The 21,079-nt window shown below is 42.1% G+C and overlaps 1 protein-coding gene across 1 annotated transcript in view; it reads right to left on the bottom strand.

The window, feature by feature from the left end:
• Nucleotides 1-1,528: 1,528 nt before the first annotated feature.
• Nucleotides 1,529-21,079, bottom strand: part of FRMD6 (FERM domain containing 6) — a gene marked incomplete at its 3' end in the record, with an annotated part of 39,791 nt that continues 20,240 nt past the window's right edge. The window contains exons 6-14 of the mRNA XM_083378223.1: nucleotides 18,019-18,205; nucleotides 12,060-12,215; nucleotides 10,562-10,627; nucleotides 8,413-8,481; nucleotides 7,690-7,864; nucleotides 7,183-7,521; nucleotides 4,674-4,808; nucleotides 2,989-3,080; nucleotides 1,529-1,813 (exon numbers count right to left, since the gene is read on the bottom strand). Of these exons, the coding sequence (XP_083234349.1) occupies nucleotides 1,529-1,813; nucleotides 2,989-3,080; nucleotides 4,674-4,808; nucleotides 7,183-7,521; nucleotides 7,690-7,864; nucleotides 8,413-8,481; nucleotides 10,562-10,627; nucleotides 12,060-12,215; nucleotides 18,019-18,205 (1,504 nt within the window). The remainder of the gene's footprint in view (nucleotides 1,814-2,988; nucleotides 3,081-4,673; nucleotides 4,809-7,182; nucleotides 7,522-7,689; nucleotides 7,865-8,412; nucleotides 8,482-10,561; nucleotides 10,628-12,059; nucleotides 12,216-18,018; nucleotides 18,206-21,079) is intronic.

Below are 21,079 nucleotides of genomic sequence, written 5' to 3' on the forward strand. Positions count from 1 at the left end.
TGCATCGGATAGCATTTTCTCCTATCTCTGTTCAATGGACATTCCTTCCTTCCCCTCAGTGTGCTTAGACAATGGAAGGGTTGACAGTCTTACAATGGAGCCACCTAAAAAGATCCCACGGTGATCTCCTCTTTGGTGATAGGAGGATGGCAGCTATATGGAGCTTTCATTACAACCTATGGCAGACATAAATATCAGAGCATTCCTTTTGAAAGTCACACTTGTTCATTGATCTAACACTGAAACAAGATAGAAATCTTTCCCCTTTCCAGAAAGGGGAAGAGGAACATCTCATGATACATGGAAGCAAAAGTTTAGTTTTTTTTTAAAAAAAAAACAGAGTAGGGAAGCCACATTTGCAATGCAGAAACAACTCTCTCCTCTTATTATGTTGAATAGCAACAAAACAAAAAACAAAACAAAAAGAAGCTGTTTTAGCCATATGTAAAATGTGCATTTGCACGATTGTCTATACATGCAGTTTGAAAGGAAGCATTAATTTCTCTTTTCGAAAAGCACTGAAATCAAAACCAAAATAAAACATAGACTTTTATATTTTCAAAAATACATTAAACATATACTCTTTTCTGCAATGTGCATATTTTTATAGTCACTCTCTCTCACACATGCTTTCTTTCTCTCTCTCTCTCTCTCTCTCTCTCTGAACTTAAGGTACTTTTGGTCAGCAAATCCTATTGCTACATCCTCATTTTTTTCCCTTTTGAAACAACGAAGATTCCAGAAAGTTTTCCAAACCACCTAACATCTGTTTGGGGATTTTTTGTTGTTGTTCATTTGCTTGTTTTGGTTCAGGTTTTTTTTTTGTAAACTTTACAAATAGCACAAAGATATTCCATTTGGATCAAAAGCTTACGTACTTTTTTTTGTGAGGGGGAAGATCAAAAGATGGATTCATTGCATCTCGAGTTGCTTTCATCCTCTGAGCAACTTTTCTACACAGATATCCTTTGGGTTAGTAGTTATTGCTTATAGCTCTTTCTTGATGTCACCCATCAAGGGTGCATCTGGAGGGTGCATTTCTTTGGCTTGACATGGCACAACCAATGGGAATGGAGAAGAAGAACTAACGCGATTATTCTCACAAGGGGAAAAACTAAACTGCAAAGGTGATGCAAAAATCTATGGTATGCATAGCACAGAAGAGCTCCCATTAGGCAAATTAAACAAAAAAAAATACAAGAGATATGTCTATATTCAAAGTAAACATTGTGCATCCTTCTTGTGAAACAAGAAGTTCTCCAAGTTGGCTACTTTCAAAAGAAGAGACCAGGTCTTCTAAATCCAACTGATTTTTAACCAAATCAAATTCTGCCTCCCGGCAAACGTTGATGCTGAAGAGCCCACAAATAGGACAAGCTTTTATAAAAGTGCAACAGTTTACAAGGCCTTGATTATTATTATTTTTAGTATCCTGGGAAAACCATTGAGCGGGGAAATTCCTGTTTGGCACGCCAGTTTTTGGAACTGGAAACACTGTGTTGTCTTGCTATAGCACCCAATGACAGCATCAGACAACAAATTCTGGAACGTCTTCATGGGCAAGGTCCAAGGAAAAATATTTGCTGGCTCTTTTGACGGGAAAAGCGTTTTGGATATTGATGCACTGCTGAGCTAAACAGCCATTGCAATACAGACCCTCTTCAGCCAATCCATGGCCACACCCAAATGTATAACTCTGTGCTGTCTCTTGGCATAGGCTTGCCAGGCGCAAGAAGTCTTTTTGGTAGAGCCGAATGTCATCCAGACTTAGGCTGTGGCGATCAGTGGAGGTCCTTGGCTTCTGACAGATGCTCTGTAGAAAATAAGGAAAGTTTTAATTTGCCCTTCCTTATTCTGAGTCCCTCAAGTTGTATGGAACAACTCCCTTTATCTCTGTCTGGTAGGTTTTTTAAATACAATTTGATATTGATCAAAACATCCTGAGATTTTGTTGTTGCTGCTGTTGATGGCTCTTCAATCTGACTGGGAAAAGAATGATATTTCCCCAAATTTAGCCTCTTCTCTGAGGAGAGTAGGAACTTGAGAAAACACACAGGCTGAGTTCAAACAATACATTACATTGTAAACATGGGTTGACACAGCACAATCACTGTAATCACATCACACGTTGGTTTCAACAACATGTTTAAACTTAGGCATTACATACAAAATTGTACATAGTAATGCATCATCTGTAAATGACTTTTTTTTGGCTTTAATCATAATGTAATGTGTGCAAACAACCCCTTTAAACTTAATGTTAACTGCTCTAAACTCAATTGTAAAATAATCATTTTTTGTAACAGAATTCTCAAAGTCTGTACTATCTTATCTGATTGAGTTATCTCAGCTATTAACTTCCACAGCTTTAATTATAACTTAACTTCTGTGGACCTCACTCCATATTTAAGGGGTCTCTAAGGGGGCGTGCATAAGTGCACTGGTGTGCCCACTGTCCCTGTCACATTTTGATTTTATTTTCTTTGTTTAAATTCATCAATTTTTTGTTTGACAAATAAAAATAAGTAACAACCCCTATTTTGTGGGTGAGTCCTTCACACAATATACTAAGATAAAAACTGTATTACTATAAGACAGTGATCCACCAACAACTGAATTACATTTTAACCTAGACTGGCATATTGTGCAAACTCATCCAAACAATCTTCATTGAGACTTTTGGATTATCCCAAAGCTTAAAGTGCCTGATAAGGTGCTTGTCAAGCAATAAGCCATTGTATCTGTTTTACTTCTCCTTTTTCTGCCTACAGTTAAGGTACTGTATTGCAAACAGACAAAAGTCGAAGACAGCATTAAAACATTATGTGATGCTTGAAATGTAACAGATAGATAAAAACACATGGAAGGGCATTTTCTATCATTTTGCTTCCATTCGTTTTTACGACTAGCTGCCATTAAAATGCTATATTCTGTCATGGACATCCACCCATTCAGTCTGATTTGGTTTTTCCCATCTATTTCACAAACCTGTGGCAATGAATCAATGCTCTGGCCACGAAGTTTTACCACTGTCTCTGAAGAGCTGGAAGTAGACGAATTCACTTCTTTGACAATTAATCCTGAGTTAGGTCACAAAAAAAAACAACAACCAAAAGAGGTGAGATGTTTTCCTGATTCAATCAGCATGTAGTTTTCATGGTATTGTAAGTATTGCACAGAATACAGTACATTTAAAGTGCACTTTTGGCATTGGGTTGCATTGTAATATCATATGACTCTGCTACCTTTTAACTGGCCTTTACAGAATTCTAAGTACGTCAATAATGAGTCAATGAAATAAATACAATTTTCCTTAACCAGGTGCTCTCCATATGTGCAGACTTCGATTCCCATGCTAACTAGGGCCTTCCCATGGGTCATGCTAACTAGGGATTATGAAAGCATTTTTCTGGAGGATCCTGTGTAAGGAAGGCTGTCCTTGTTTAATGACAAGAAGGACGAGGGGTGGCATGAATTGCAGTGTTCCAATATCTCAGGGGCTGCCACAAAGAAGAGGGAGTCAAGCTATTCTCCAAAGCGCCTGAAGGCAGGACAAGAAGCAATGGATGGAACAACCTGCCTCCAGAAGCTGTGAATGCTCCAACACTGGAAGTTTTTAAGAAGAGATTGGACAATCATTTGTCTGAAATGGTATAGGGTTCTCTGCCTGAGCAGGGGATTGGACTAGAAGACCTCCAGGGTCCCTTCCAACTCAGTTATTCTGTCACCCTGAAAATTATTTGAGCAAAGATGGTCAAAATTCATCCTGATATGGCACAGTTCAGTATATAAAATACAAAATGTTAAAAATTAAGTCAAAGAACAGGTACCTATTATCATCTCTGGTGGACATGTTCTAAAGCTAAAAGGTTTTGGCTTAAGATACATTTATGGTTGGAGAAGATGGTTAAAAAACAAATAGAGTTTAAACCAGAATTGCTTTTGTTAGGAATGATAGATCCCAATTATGATAAATAGACTGGGTATTTAATATTACATGTATTAACTGCAGCGACAATTATGTATGCCCAATACTGGAAATATGAGTTTACCAACTGGAGAAATGCTTATCAAGAAAATATTAGACTGTGCAGAAATGGATAATTAACTTTAGAGATTAAAGAAAAAGAGCATTTAGTCTACTACAGAACCTGGAATAAATTTTATCAATGGCTAGACAAACGAATTAGAGAGAAAGGAATGTGATACTTATGTTTTGACCTTATTTTACTAAGAAAAACATTATAGATTGAAAATTTAACATCATTTACTATAATTTGCTATATCTATTATTGTTATCAATCATTATTCTTACTACTTCTATTGATATATATCAACCCAGACAATATGCTATTTGCTAAATATTGAATGTAATTGGGGGAAACCCCAACCCCTCCCCCAACTTTCCCGCTATCCCAACCCCACACACTATCCCTTCATTTTCTTCCCCACCCTTATAAAAACCAATAAAATTTACATTAAAAAAATTAAGTGATATACCTACTCTGCTGGAAACTGCTAACTTGAAATGAATGGTTACTTCTTTATTTATCATTAAATAATTGGTATGTTGCATGTAGGGTATATATCTACATTTCTTTGAACCTTTTGTAATAGTAATAAAAATATTAGGGTTATTCTTTTGGTCCTTACAATAAACTCAGGTATATTACCTGAATGTCCATTAAACTTCCTGGCCATCAGCATGTCCTCTGTGATGTAAATGCAAACTTCAGGGCTGACGTCATCCATAGATGTTTCGCTTGTTGGCTCAAGATCTCGAGGATCATCAACCAGCATCTCTATTTCTGAAACAGAGAGAGAATAAATGCCAGGTGAACAGCTACATTGACAAGACTGTAGGTACAACAAAGCATCATCTCATCTTTACAATAGCTACGGATGAATTTGGGAGATCCAGACAAAGCAACACCACTTTTTTTTCCCTAATGGTTTAGGGCAGCCAAAAAAATCCAGAGGGAGAGTGCAAGACATAGGGTGCCTTTTCCTATGTTCCCAGTATGAAAAGCAGCTGCGGGAGGCAGCAATCAAATGCAGAGAAATAACAGAGGAAGCTGATGCACACACCCCTTTTCCTTTTAGTCTCTTTGTCCCACCAGCCGCAGGACTGGATGAAATCCACATGGAAAGGATTAGCAGTCCTCCACGGGCCATTTTCCCCGCTCTTTAATCTTGAGAATATAGCCTGGGATATTTTTAATAATAGGAAATACTAAAGAGATAATGACATAGAAACCAAAGCAGAAGAAGGATGCAAAGTCAGGTCATTGGTCCCTCTAGCTGAGCACTATCTCTACCAGCAGCTTTCAAATCTTTTCAGGCAGTGGAAATTGATAATTAAAAATTCCACAAAACTCTAATCAAGAGGCAAAGCTCTAGATAAAAATTGACTGTGTTCAAATATAAACCCCATGAAGTTCTTATGCATTCATAGGTTCTTGCAGAACATAGTTTGAAAAAAACCTGGTGTATATCAGCCCCTCAAAGATTGGTGGTTCCCTATAGATGTGTTGAACTAATATCCAAAATCCCTTTGGCATCCTGAGAAATTGTGAGTTGATACCCAGCATATCAGAAAACTGGTTATGCTAATTGGCAGTGGGTCTCCAGAAACTCAAGCAGAGAAAAGCCATTCCCAAGGTTGTTGCAAAATTGCTTTTCAAACTTGATATTTTGAATCTATTTTTTTAAAAAAAGTTGTCATTGTCTTTATTGAACTACAATTAACAAACATCATCAAATAACTTTGGTCACCATGATATTGGGACTCCAGAAAGATGTTGAGACTCTAGAAAAAGTACAGAGAAGAGCAACAAAGTTGATCAGGGGACTGGAGACTAAAACATATAAAGAACGGTTGCTGGAATTGGGTATGTCTAGTTTAATGAAGAGAAGGACTAAGGGTGACATGATAACCATGTTCCAATATCTCAGGGGCTGCCACAAAGAAGAGGGAGTCAAGCTATTCTCCAAAACACCTGAAGGCAAGACAAGAAGCAACAGATGGAAACTAAGCAAAGAGAGAAGCAACCTAGAACTAAGGAGAAATTTCCTGACAGTTAGAATAATTAATCAGTGGAACAACCTGCCACCAGAAGTTGTGAATGCTCCAACACTGGAGGTTTTTAAGAAGAGTCTGGACATCCATTTGTCTGAAATGGTATAGGGTTTCCTGCCTGAGCAGGGGTTTGGACTAGATGACCGCCAAGGTCCCTTCCAACTCTATATTATTGTTGTTGTTGTCATCATTATTATATATCCAAAATGCATAAAGAAAAAAGATATAAAATATATATTTCTAAATCTATAGATATAGAAAATACAAAAACATCTACAGTATCAATCTTGTCAACTCTAAAGCTTCCTCCTTCCGTTATGTAATCAAGATGGACAGTGAATAATATTTATATGTTACTTATATGTAAGAGTGTAGGTCTATACCTATGTTGTATATATTATGTTTTAAATGTGTGTTATATATGTGCACACTTTGAGAGGAAGCAACTAAATTTCATTTTTATTGTGTGCCATTGTGCCCAACAGGAAAAAATAAAGGTAATCTAATCTAATCTAATCTAATCTAATCTAATCTAATCTAATCTAATCTAATCTAATCTAATCTAATCTAATCTAATCTGTAAATGAATAGACAATACTAAAGGTAAAGGTAAAGGTTATCCCGCACATGCATGCTAGTCGTTACCAACTCTAGGGGCCGGTGCTCATCTCCATTTCAAAGCCGAAGAGCCAGCACTTTTCCGAGGATGTCTCCATGGTCATGTAGCCGGCATGACTAGACGCCAAAGGCGCACGGAACGCTGTTACCTTCCCACCGTAGTGGTCCCTATTTTTCTACTTGCATTTTTACGTGCTTTCGAACTGCTAGGTTGGCAGAAACTGGGACGAGTAACAGGTGCTCACTCTGTTACGCGGCACTCGGGATTAAACCCGCCAAACTGCCGACCTTCTGAATGACAAGTTCAGCGTCCTAACCCACTGAGCCACCACGTCCCTTAGACAATACTGTACATGTACAAATTTACCATCCATGTAAAGTATTATTATATTCCATATTCTGGAACTTGAATCCCACTTCAGGAAACCAACAAACCCAAACTCTACGTTTACTGGGGAAAGAATGAACCAAATATGGAGAGTTACCATCTTCCTGAGAGGAGTCCTCCTCCAGGCGTTCCTTCTCACTGCTTTCTACTCCAGAGGTATGAGAACTACCGTGACTGGTCATAGAGCTGCAAGCTCTCAGCTGGCGATGGACAGCAGCCACCATGAAGTCCTCCTCGGCCCCCCGTTCCCTGGGCTTTGGATCAGTCTCAATTCCCGAGGTGTGGGAGCTGCTATGGCTCGCAGTAGAGTGGCGGGAGAGACGCTTGTGCTTCACACTGCCTGAACTACTTCCGCTGGCTCGGGAACGCTTTTCCAGTTGATCCATATCAAGGTCCAGGGCATCGCTGATGTAGGACTCACGATATTGTTTTTTCTCTGGAAGAATCATACATGAAAGAAGGTAACCCACCCGTACTTAACCTATGCACCTGAACTGTTGGCTCAGAATAATGAAGCCTATGTATGGCTTTGTGTACAGTGGGTGCTACTGTGAAGTCAAGAAATGCATATATTGTTTCAAATTGGCAGAGATGGGATTGCTACCTTCATTCTCCTCTAGCTTCCTGATCTGCCGCAGGAGCGGTTGCAGGTTCATGTAAAGGCGATGGCTATTGCTCAGGAGTTGCAGGAGGTGCCGAGATCGCAAAGGACAGCCAGTGTAGTAGGTGAGCTTGCGAGCAGATGGCAGGCCATCAGGCAGAATCTCAAATCTCTTGCCCTGCAAAGACAAGAAGCATGATGTTCACCAAAGGACAGAGGCTTCAGTTTAGCCTGGCTTTGGAGGACTTTTTTTGAAGTTCTGTCTCTGGTTGTCTGTATCTCACTGTGTTTGTCATATTATAAGGTAAAGGTAAAGGCTCCCCCACACATGCGTGCTAGTTGTTTCTGACTCTAGGGGCCGGTGCTCATCTCCGTTTCAAAGCTGAAGAGCCAGTGCTTGTCCGAGGACGTCTCCGTGGTCATGTGACCGGCATGACTAGACGCCAAAGGTGCACGGAACGCTGTTACCTTCCCAACGTAGTGGTCCCTATTTTTCTACTTGCATTTTTACGTGCTTTCGAACTGCTAGGTTGGCAGAAGCTGGGACGAGTCACAGGCGCTCACTCTGTTACGCGGCACTTGGGATTCGACCCGCCAAACTGCCGACCTTCTGATCGACAAGCTCAGCGTCCTAACCCACTGAGCCACCGTGTCCCTTGTCATATTATATATGGTATCAAAATGCTTTCACTAAGGAGGATCCAACTTTGGGATTTTCCTACTCACCACAAATACAAGTTTTCCTACGTTTGTCCAAGGGAAGTCATACAGCAGTTGTCTTTCACTGTTTATATTCTGAAAGTGTGAAGAAAAAAAGATAACCTGATTATGCTCCACTTATTTTAGAAAGTATACAGCTTTTAAACTGAAGCAATGTGCCCTGCTCACTGAATTCAGCCACATTTCATAAGTCAAAAAGAAAGTAGATGCATGAGGTTTTCAAATGATTTGCATGACATGATGCTTGTCACATTGCATATGAGGTACTGCTCGTGCTGATTAGATTGGACTGGCTGATTAGATTTGGCAGATAACTTTTTTTTCTGTTAAGAGCTGCATTATCCTAGGGATAGACAGCCAGTTTGGTATAGCGGTTAAGATATCAAGCTAGAAACTGGAAGATTGTGAGTTCTAGTCCTTAGGCAAAAAGCCAACTACAGTAGGTGATCTTGAGCCAGCATCTGGAATGTTTGCCCGCTCAAGTTACCAGCAGGGTATAAAATAATGTAGAAAGCACCATTCCTTCATTCAGTTTGTATTTTTTATTTCTTTTTGGAATGAAAAAAATATTTAGCATAAATCCTCTCTTCCAATTTTCCTCTAAGACAACAATTCCTAGCTCTTCGGGTAAGTTGGCTAAGAGCAAGGCACTGGTTCAAAGTCATCCAGTGAGCTTCCATAAATGGGGGTGGATTTGAACCTTGTACTTCACCATCTTAATCAGAATATCATACTGGTATATGCTTCAGGTTAGGCTTGCATATGAGCTACAGAATTTCAACAGTGAAATTATGACTCTTTTATTTCTTGTTAAATTTGTTTGCTGCCCATCTTGCCCTGGGGCTACTAAAAAGAGGAGCGGAGGGGGATCAGGAAGCGCAGGAGGGGAGGAAAGGGGGGTTTTACTTTATTTACATTATTTACCCAAAATGTTTAATTCACTTAGATAACAAGCTCCGCAGAATCGGGTTCAGAGAACAGTATTTTTAACAAACAAACAAAAAATCCTTCTACTGAGCAGGATGTAGCACGCTGGATCACTTTTCCAGTGCTCACTTTGCAAAAACTAGACCGAGAAACATCTTCCTGCTCCCCTACGCTGTTGCAAAAAAAGAAAAAGAAAAGATTCGGCTCAACAGCAGGAGGATGCAACATTTTCCAGACGAAAGGCTGCACTTCAGCTTTGAGTGTGCATGGAATGTATGGTATGGGGCAGACATGTCAAACACAAGGCCCGGGGGCCAGATCCGGCCCGCAAAGTGGTTTCATGCGGCCCACGAAGCCATCCTGGAAACAGTGAGGGAACGGCCCCCACTGCCTTGGCCCTGGCCCAGAGACCCTCCTCCTGCCAGAGACCCTCAGATCTGTCCCACTCCTGCCCAGGCCCCCATAGGCACCCTTGATGAGAATGATGTAGAGCTGGCCATGCCCACCCAGTAGGCCATACGCACTCTAGCCACGCCCACCCAGTAGGCCACGCCCACCCGGCCCCCTGAGGGCAACTGCAATGCTGATGCGGCCCTCAATGAAATTGAGTTTGACACCCCTGGTATGGGGGACAGGACCCCCAGAATTATTTCATTTCATTTTAAAATTAAACCCAATATTGTTCTTGGGTCAGGCATTTAATACTTTTCACCTTTTAGAGTTTTTTAAAAAGTAAATTTGGAGGTTACAGGGTTCACATCTAAGCCTTTGAGGCATGAGACCCTGAGATCACAGCTTGTGCACCTCTGCCAGAATCCTGGAAAAGAATTTTTTTAATTTATTTATTTATTTATTTATTTATTTTAATTCCATTTATATCCCGCCCTTCTCCGAAGACTCAGGGCGGCTTTACAAGCTTAGCAGTAGCCTTCATTCTATGTATATGCCTGCTTATTAGGGCTTTCACACACACACCCAAGCGGCATTATTAGAAAGTCAGCTTAATTGCCCCCAACAATCTGGGTCCTCATTTTACCTACCTCGGAAGGATGGAAGGCTGAGTCAACCTTGAGCCTGGTGGGATGCGAACCTGCACTAATTGCAGGCAGCTGGTGTTACTTAAGGAGGCATTAGCCCACTGCTCCACCAAGGCTCCAAATGGCCTCAATCATGCCCGGACAGGTAACTGAATGGTCTGTACCCATAAATCAGTTATGGAAACATGTACCTGGAATATCTGGATTCCCTTTGTGGTAAGCCCAAGAGAGAGGGAAGCTTCAATTTCTTTCTTGTCCTACAAGAGAGAAAATACACTTGCATTATTTTCTCACATAACGCAGTTGGCTGACATATCAGTGACAACCTGAGCTGTACACATATTCACTAGCTGACTGAGACAAGAAGCATTCCTATACCAAGACCCAAATGAAAGGAGGATTTGAGGGTGATTTTTTTTTAGCACTGCAAGAATTGGTTGGACCACAACCTTATAATCCTCAAAAAGACCAGGATGAAGATGCAGGAGTATAACCCACAACTTCATTCTCTTTCAGCGCTATCCCTCTGGCACCTCCAAAATTATTTTGGAGTAGGTGAGATCAGCATTTTGAGCTTGGAGGGTTTTCTTACTTTTATTCTGCTTTGGAGGGGGTATTTGGAGGGAAGGCTTAGCTTTCCAACAAAATAGCTAGGTGACACATACGGCAGCATCTCCTGCTTGCTTCCTACAAACAACTAGCATTTGGAAGCACACATCTTTGCAAATAAAAGCTCCATTTAACAATTACAGCTGTGTTTGAAAATACCCAAAACACAATTCAATGAATGCCAATTGAGCAATGAATGTATCACTCTAAATAGGGGTAATTCTGGATTCTTAAAAGACTGCACTGTGCAATTCGGTCTCTAGAAAATATCAGTATTTTTTTCAATATCTAAAAAAATATCCACTCCCAACATACACTATGTCATTATAAACAATCTGAGAGTGTCTTCAGTCCTGGCTCTAATACAGTATTTGGGATATAAAGAAATCCATAGCGGAGCCCTTGAATTTGCAAAAGTCAGGCCCTACAGAGAATTTCATCCCAATGATATTGAACAGTTCCTGCAAAGTGGAACTTATGCTGCTATTGGGCAATGCATTTCAATTATTTGAAAAATATTCAGCAAGCCAACGTATCGCTCCCTGCATCAGATTCTGGATAGCATTATCTTCTTAAATGCAAGATGGGAAATTAATTCTGGTCCGTTCCTATTGTTAGGCCATCTTTCCTCTGAGCTGTGCACATTACTCAACTCACTGAATAATCCACACTCCCATTGTCATTTTGAAAAACATTTCAAACATTTGCTTGCAAAGCGATTACTAAAGGATCGTGATTACATCCAACAAAGTTAGTGCCAGTCCAGGTAATATCCTCCTTAATCTCAGCTGCCAGGCAGCACACAATGCTCACAGCTTAAGAATTCACCGCACATCCTTTATCACCAGTTTTTGAAAAGGGGCTATTTAAAAAAACCGTAGCTTCTTGACTGGTAATTTAAAATGTGCCTCCAAGCCTACCCTCAGAAGAATTTTTTATTTTTATGATGTGAAAGATTCATATGATAGGTAAATTGTTAAAAATTACAACTGGGAGGCATCATCCCATTAAAAAGGTGAGAAACTGCTGAACAGTGGTCACTTTACTCAAAGATTTGTTTGCGGTAGCCTCAATCCATACCTTGTATAATCTATAATAATGGACAGCTACGTCATCCAACCGAACAGCTTCCTTGATGTACTTAAGGTGGGCTTCAGAGGCAGTCAGAGCACATTGGTCTTTGTGCATGATTGGGATGTGTTTCAGGATGTAATCCTTCCCTCTCTTGGCCACCACCTGTCAAGAAGAAAAATACATATTATTAGGGTATGGGTTCATAATCTCAGGCACTCAGCTGTTCAACTATCTATTTAGTCAATTTATATGATTCTGGATGACAGTGTGTTAAAAAAGTAAAAGAAATGTGTACAAAGATTAAAATACACAGCAGCCAAAAAAACCCCCACAACAATCATTAGCACAGCCAGGAGACAGCCCCCTTTGCACACTGATTGCAACCTTCCCTACTCCAGTTGACTTGGAGGCAATGAAAATAGTGCTTATGCATTTCCTGGGACATTTTAGGCATTAAAAGATTGTTCTATTTCAGAGTAACCAAGGGGTGAAGAACAGTTGCGGCCCTATCTAGACCGGGATGCCTTGCGTACAGTCACTCATGCGCTCGTGACCTCTCATTTGGACTACTGCAATGCTCTCTACATGGGGCTGCACTTGAGGACCACTCGGAGGCTTCAGCTGGTGCAGAATGCAGCCGCGCGAGTAGTGTTTGGGGTCTCCCAATACTTCCATGTTACACCTCTGCTCCGCGAGTTGCATTGGCTGCCAGTTGCCCTCCGGGTGAGAATCAAGGTGCTGGTAATGACCTATAAAGCCCTACATGGCATGGGTCTGGATTACCTACGACAGCACCTGCTGCCGGCGTCAACCTCCCTCCGTCCAGTGTGCTCCCACAGAGTGCGCCTCCTCAGGGTGCCTCCGATCAGAGAATGTCGACTGGTGGCCCCCAGGGGGAGGGCGTTCTCTGTGGGCGCGCCAGACCTATGGAACCGCTTGCCGGTTGAGCTCTGGACGGCCCCCGACCTTCGTTCCTTCCGACGCGATCTAAAAACCTATCTATTTGAACAATCCGGCCTGGTCTGATGGGTTTGGGGTTTGGATTTGGTTTTAACATTGTTTTAATTATTGTATTATATTGGGCATAATTATTTAATGTTTTTTAACTTTTGTATGTATATTTCGATATTTATTGCCCTGTACACTGCCCTGAGTCCTTTGGGAGAAGGGCGGTATAAAAATTTAATAAATATATAAATATAAATATAAGAACAACCCTGTTGAATCCGGCTAAGGCTTGCCTTAATTCAGCATTTTGTTTCTTAAAGTGGCCAACCTCTGTGAGTTTGAAAGTGGGAGATGAGAATAGGCACACCATCCACCACCATTTCCCTTCAAGTAATATTTGATAGCATGCAGCCCTTAGCCCAGATGTAACAGTGAGTCTTCAAGACCAATAGATCTATCCTCTACAGCTGTCTGTACTAGCTGACGTCCATGGCTTTCAAAAACAAAGCAAAGGAGAGGAGAGATTATTAAAACACTCCTGGGAAGGTGGCTCAAAATGGAAACAGTGAGTCAACACTGTTGAGAGGTTATTATCTTCTTACCTGGCAAGTTTACACTAGCAGTTGTATTGGGAATTGTCAGAACTTGAAAAGAGGTCAGTTCACCTACTAGAAAAGCTATCAAACCATGTTTCCATTGCACAATGGGAAAGTTTCACCACAAGCATTTGGTGCATGAAGCTGCCTTATGCTAATGTGCTACCTTGCCATAAACCAGTCTTTGTCAACCTCAGCACCTTTTAAGATAGGTAGACTTCAACTCCCAGAATTTCCCAGCCACAACTGGGGCCATAATTCCAAGAAACCTGTCAGCACAGGCAAATAACTGCTGCTATGAATTCTGAGCCTGTAGTCCCAACATATCTGCAGAGCAGAAGGCTGCATCTGCAAAAAGCAGGAGACATCCTTCCAGCATATCCCATGTTTTTTTCATAGAGACGCCAGAGATATTATATTTTGCATTTAATAGCTCATTTGCTACCATGGGATTATCATTTTAATGCAATTCCTGCTAGAAAAATTCCAAGATAAATTAGCCAGTTGGCCCTTGAATACATCACCTCTCTAAGTGTTAAACTAGTCTTACTGTTATCAACTTTCCAGGAAATTAACATATTATTCATCTTGGAATAACAGAGAAAAGTTTTAACTTTCTTCTCTTTGTATAGTTTCTAAAAGCTGCATTTTAGATTTCCCCTCCAATAATTGTCCTGCAGTGAAATTACTCCTTCCTCTTTCTGCTACCTAAAAAAGGGATCAAAAATTTGGGATGCAACTATGAAGTCATTTTAGCATTAATAGTATTTTCACCTTGTGGAAGGACTGATGGGCTCGGCTGCTGTTTTTGTTAGGTACAAACTAGCAATATTGTTTTGTTTGGTGACTTTCTAAATTTTCTCAGAGAACATCCTAAGAGTTTCCTTTTGCGTCTCCCTATCAAAGAATTTGGTGAAAGTGATCTTTGCATGGCTCTGGGTCTGATGCAACAGTCAAATCATTCACCAAGATATCAAAAGCCTAGTGCTGTAATTGAGTTTTAGAGATGCCTGCAGGTGGCAACTTAGCAGATTTGATCTAATACAGGGGTTAAAACACTGGACTGAGAAAATGAAGGTTTAAGTTTACTCCAATCACGAAAATTGGGTTAGTTATAATCTTTCGGCTTAATTTACTTCACAGGGTTGCTGTGAAAATAACATTGGATTATGTAATGTATGTATTTTGTCATGAGTCATTGAATAAAAGACAGGATATAAATTTTAAAAAATGTATCTAGTCTCTACAAAGAAATGCATATGATGATTATCCAGATAGATTTGTCTACATGACAGTAACCTTCAAGGATGATGATAAGAAGATGGGCCACGTTTGGAAAGTTGGCTCCTTCCCCCTTAGGCCAGGCAATTTGAAGGCAGTAAAAAACAGTTAACTGACTCCTTCTCTGCCTCCTCCACCCATGTTGCTATACTGCTCCAAACAGGCATGAATGTCTCTGTTATGCGTTCCCCATGACATCACCCTCTCTTTATAACTAGAATCTATTCTGGGGATGCCCACAGCTGCTGCATCTGCCACTACCAAACATTCCAGCTGAAGCATTGGCTGCCACAATCACTTAGTACCACAAGGCACAGCCAGGGAAGATATTTTCACATGTTCCCAAACTTCTGTTACCCCATCACTATTCTTTAACTCCAAGCAGGTACTCTCATTTCATGGGCCCCAATTTTCTCTTCTTCACTTACTACCCCTTGCCTAGCTCATACATTATCCCAGAAACATGGGTAACTACAAGTCACCTCTCCTTCCTGAAACTATATGAATGATTTCTCTGATATGGTTACAATTGACCAACTTAAAAAAGACAGCCCAATCTCTAAACCAGAAGTCCCCAACCTTTTGGGCACCAGGGACCGGATACGTGGAGAGAGGTTTTTCTGCGCACTGGAGAGGGTGTGGTTTTGTGTGCTGCCTGCATTCCACAGATGGGGCTTTGCTTGTTTGTGCGGACCTGTTGTTGGCATGCCGTGGCCCAGTACTGGTCCATGGACCGGGGGCTGGGGACCCCTGCACTAAACTACCTGCTTCCCTGGGGACAAATATCCACATGAAGTAAGTTATGATCCAGAACAAAGAATCATATGCATAAATAAAAACATCTTGCCTCTGAACCAAGGGTAGCACATGAGTTTCCACTACCTGACAAAGAAGGGGATCTACCTCTCTCTTACAAATCACAGCTTCCATATCCTCTCTCCAACATATAACACAATCAATATCCCCCTATGATGATTTTCGTTATTTTGGAAGCATGTCCCAGATACAGCACTCCAAATGAATTTATTTTTATTGTGAAGATAAAATTAAAAGAGATTTTGTTTGGAATACCTGGCACATTCAAACTCCTTGTCAGGCTAAAATGACACAGAACAATACAGCCAGAGTTCCGTTTGCTTACTGACAATACAAAGAATCTTGCTAGACTAAACCCTTACTAATGGATATACCGTACTCTGGGAGATTCTATGGAGTAGCTATTCTAACTCTGTCCTATCCAGCTCTGGGCTATGGTGGTTCTTGTCTCATCCTCCTCCTTCCAGGGAAACTGTTACTTCACTGTAGTCCATCAAAGTACCCACCCACCCTCTGTAGGCACCATTTCTCACACTATTTTTGATTCAGAGGAGTTACTTCCAGAAACTGCTGGGCGCTACCTAGAACTGCAGCCCAGAGAAGATTCCATGTGGCCCAGAGGGGAAACAGAACATTCCAGAGACTGCAGCCGCTGAATGGCTGTTGGCCCTACAGAAGTTTCTGAGAAAGGCTTTACAGTAGACTTATGCACGCAGAACAGATGTTTTTTCCATATACAGACAGTCCTTGTTTAACAATGGTAACTGGGACCCGCAGCTCCATTGTTAAGCAATGCAGTTGTAAAGTATGTTACACGACTGCAGTTCCGCAAGGTTGCTGTGTCTCATGTGATCGCCATTTGCGACCGCCTGCTGATTTCCCCTTTGACTTTGCTTGTCGGAAGCTGGCAGTGAAGACTGCAAATAGTGATCATGTGACCACGGGATGCTGTGGCCATTGTAATTGCGAGCTGGTTGCCAAGCGCCCAAATCATAATCACGTGATGGTGGGGATGCTGCAAGGATTACAACTACCAAGGCTTGCCGTTAAGTCCCCCCTCACTTAGCATTGTCATCACTTTGAATGGCTGCTGAATGAGCAGTCATTCAACAAGGAATAGAATATTCCAGCTGAATCCCTGACATTTTTATTCAAAAGGATACAGGAGTAGGTGATGGTGAAAGTCCCTTCCTATAAATTTGGAGAACTGTTATTATGCTACCAAACCAAACTTGATTACATGGACAGGTGCTTTGATGTAAGGCACATTGTAGCTTGTTCCTCCTTCTTATGACTTCTTCAGTAAGTAAGGTCCAAAATGTTAGACTCAAAAATTTCAAATTGTGCCCCCACGAAAGCAAAGCTCTTTTATTATCACTGAGTTTCCCTTGCAAAGTACTGTTAATTCACAGAGATGCAACAGGCCTCAACAATTAGCTTGTTTTAGAATTTTTTTGCAACATACCACCAGTTACTGGAAAAAGCCAGGATGCCCTAAAGCCAATTTTACAACATACACCTCATCCTTATCTATAGCTTCTGAGTTCTTGTCCAGCTAATCTGAAAACCATACAAACTCTTATTAAAATTGATCAACTGGAACAAACTCCTTTGGTATTTCTGTCCTTTGCACAGTTGCTATGAATCTCACAATTGCTTCAAATGGCTAAGCACATCAATAGCAAAGTTGACCAAACAGCCATATTTCCTCCCTCCCTTTATACTAGGGGTGTCAAACTCAATTTCATTGAGGGCCGCATCAGCATTGCGGTAGCCCTCAGGGGGCCGGGTGGGTATGGCCTACTGGGTGGGCGTGGCTAGAGTGCGTATGACCTACTGGGTGGGCGTGGCCAGCTCTACATCATTCGCATCAAGGGTGCCTATGGGGGCCTGGGCAGGAGTGGGACAGATCTGAGTGTCTCTGGCAGAAGGAGGGTCTTTGGGCCAGGGTCAAGGCAGTGGGGGCTGTTCCCTCACTGTTTCCAGGATGGCTTCGCGGGCCACATGAAACCACTTCGCGGGCCGGATCTGGCCCCCGGGCCTTGTGTTTGACATGTCTGCTTTATACCATTACAAAAATTAAGCAGGGAGACTCAGAGGCCAAACTTCTGCAAAAAACCAACTTGACTCTGTGACCTTCTACGTTTTATCCAGCTGCTGGGGACATTGTCCAACTCTGTACCGAAACAGCATCTGCTGCCTGAAATGGTTCCGGAAATGGCCAGCCCTACCCCCACTACAGTCTTGGTTTGTGTCTCAACATTCAGAGTAAACAAAGAACAGGCCCTTGAAGACAAGAAGGTGGTCTTCGAAGGCATCCTTACCCATGCAGGAAAGTATGCCTCAGGTTCGAAGTATTTCCCAAAATGCTTGTTCCTTTTGAAATTGCCCAGGTCAGCCTGCAATGCAAAGGCTGCTAGGAGGAAATAGGCCTCTTCGCGCAGCATGCACTGAGAACGTAGGACTTGTTTCCTCAGATGCCAGTAATAATAGTAGCGTGCAGTTCGGTCACTGGACAAAGATGAGAAGATGAAAAAATAAATTAATAAAAGAAGAAGAAGAAGAAAAATAGGCAAATGTTTCAGAACCTGGAGCAAATCAGCAAGAAAACCAGAGATAAGGACCACACTGTATGAGAAGAGTCTGTGTGCTGGTCTCAGTTGGCAGCTTTTAGATGCTTGACGGCAGAGCATTTTAACCCTTAATCTTAGCTGATTTAAGGCTTTATCCAAAGTTTGGAAGAATAATATACCATCAAAACACCTTAAGCCTAAGGTATTAGGCTCCTCAAGAAGCCTGCCTTGGACCCGGCTGTTTTGAACAACTTTCGTCCAGTCTCCAACCTCCGCTTTCTTGCGAAGGTTGTTGAGAGTGTGGTGGCGCATCAGCTCCCTCTGGTCCTGGATGAAGCGGATTATCTGGACCCCTACCAATCGGGTTTCAGGCCCGGGTACAGCACGGAGACGGCATTGGTCGCTCTGGTGAATGATCTCTGGAGGGCTCGGGACAGGGGATATTCCTCTGTCCTAGTCCTATTAGACCTCTCGGCGGCTTTCGATACCATCGACCATGGTATCTTGCTGCGGCGTCTCAGGGGATTGGGAGTGGGAGGCACAGTTCTTCAGTAGTTCTCCTCCTATCTCCTGGGACGCTCGCAGTCGGTGTTGGCAGGGGGGCAGAGATCGGCCCCTAGGTCTCTCGTTTGTGGAGTTCCTCAGGGGTCGGTTCTCTCGCCTCTCCTGTTCAACATCTATATGAAACCGCTGGGTGAGATCATTCGTGGTTTTGGAGTTGGGTATCATCAATATACCGATGATACCCAACTTTTCTTTTCGACCCCAAACCACCCCAGTGATGCCCTCGCTGTGATGTCCCGTTGCCTGGAGGCGGTTCGGGTCTGGATGGGGAGGAACAGACTTCAACTCAACCCTGACAAGACTGAGTGGCTGTGCATTCCGGCATCCCGGGATATTCAAAATGTTCCATCTCTTTCTATGGGGGGTGAGCTCTTACCCCCCGTGGATAGGGCTCGCAACTTGGGAGTCCTCCTAGATTCACGGCTTACCCTGGAAGATCATATAGTGGCCGTGACTAGGGGGGCTTTCGCCCAGGTTCGCCTGGTGCGCCAGTTGCGGCCCTATCTGGACCGAGATGCCCTGTGCACGGTCACTCATGCGCTCGTGACCTCTCGCCTTGACTACTGTAATGCTCTCTACATGGGGCTTCCCTTGAAGACCACTCGGAGGCTCCAACTGGTACAGAATGCGGCCGCGAGAGTTGTCTTGGGAGTTTCCCGGTACTCCCATGTTACACCTTTGCTCCGCGAGCTGCATTGGTTACCAGTTCTCTTCCGGGTGAGGTTCAAGGTCTTAGTTATGATCTTTAAGTCCCTACATGGCATGGGTCCGGGTTACCTCGGGGACCACCTGCTGCCGGCGTCAACTCCCCTCCGCCCTGTGCGTTCCCACAGAGAGGGCCTCCTCAGGGTGCCTCCAGTCAGGGAATGCCGACTGGCGGCCCCCAGGGGGAGAGCCTTCTCTGTGGGTGCCCCGGCTTTGTGGAACCAACTGCCGGTGGAGCTCCGGATGGCATCAGACCTCCGAACTTTCCGTCGTGGCCTGAAGACCCATTTATTTGAATTAGCTGGTCTGGCCTGACGGGGGATTTGGGTTTTAAAATATTGTGTTTTTTTTTGTTTTTTTTATTGAAAAGTTTTAACATACAATTTTTCCTTTAAAAATTCCCCCTTCCCCTCCCTTCTCCCTCCCCCCTACCTCTCCCCCCTCCCCCCTCCCCCCTGACTTCCCAGAGCTAAATACAAGGTATATATATAAAAAACAATCACAAACAACCATATACTAACAACCATAAACTCTAAAATCCATCACTCTCTAGCTTATATAGGATAAAACAAACCTTAGTGATATTAAATATATATAGAAAAACTAAAATAGAAAAAGAAAAGAAAGAAGACTTATTCAAATGCTACGTAAAACTTCTTAACCCTATACTTGTTCTGGATAAACTCAATCCATTTTCTCCATTCCATAATATAGCGTTCTTGTGAGTGATCTTTCAAATAGGCCGAAATCTTCGCCATCTCAGCCAGGTCGGAAACCTTTAAAGTCCACTCTTCTATGGTCGGCAGTTCCTCTTTCTTCCAATATTGGCCTATCAAAAGTCTTGCTGCCGTAATTAAATTCAACATCAACTTAGTGTCCACAACTGTAGCATCTGTAATTATTCCCAACAAAAAAAGTTGCGGACAAAACTTTATCCTCTGTTTAAAAATCTTCTGCATGTTCCACCAGACTTTTATCCAAAAGGCCTTAACCTTTTTACAAGTCCACCATATGTGAAAATATGTTGCGTCTTCATCACTGCACCTCCAACATTTAGGCTGATAATTCGGATACATACTTGCAAGCTTTTTAGGATCTAAATGCCATCTATAAAACATTTTGTAAAAATTCTCTCTTAGATTTTGAGCTTGTGTAAATTTTACATTCCTCACCCAAATCTTTTCCCACGTGTCCATTGTAATAACTTCCTGGATATTTTGGGCCCATTTTATCATACAATCCTTAACAAGTTCTGTTTCTGAATCAATCTCTATCAACGCAAGATATATCCGTTTAATATGTGCTGGTCCCTGATTTCTGATTTGCTTTATCAAATTTTCATCAGTCATTGTAAAACCATTTTTCTGGTCTTCTTTCCACCTGGCCCGTAACTGAGTATATTGAAACCAATTTTGAACAACCTTCTCTTCTCGCAAGAGGCTATATGATTTCAAACACCAAACATTTCTTTCCAAGCTTAGGATCTCCTTGTACGTAGTCACATCATGTTTGAAACCAGCATGTATATTTTCTATTGCGTGTT

Source organism: Vipera ursinii (genome assembly GCF_947247035.1).
Source record: "Vipera ursinii genome assembly, chromosome: 1".
Lineage (NCBI taxonomy): Eukaryota > Metazoa > Chordata > Lepidosauria > Squamata > Viperidae > Vipera > Vipera ursinii.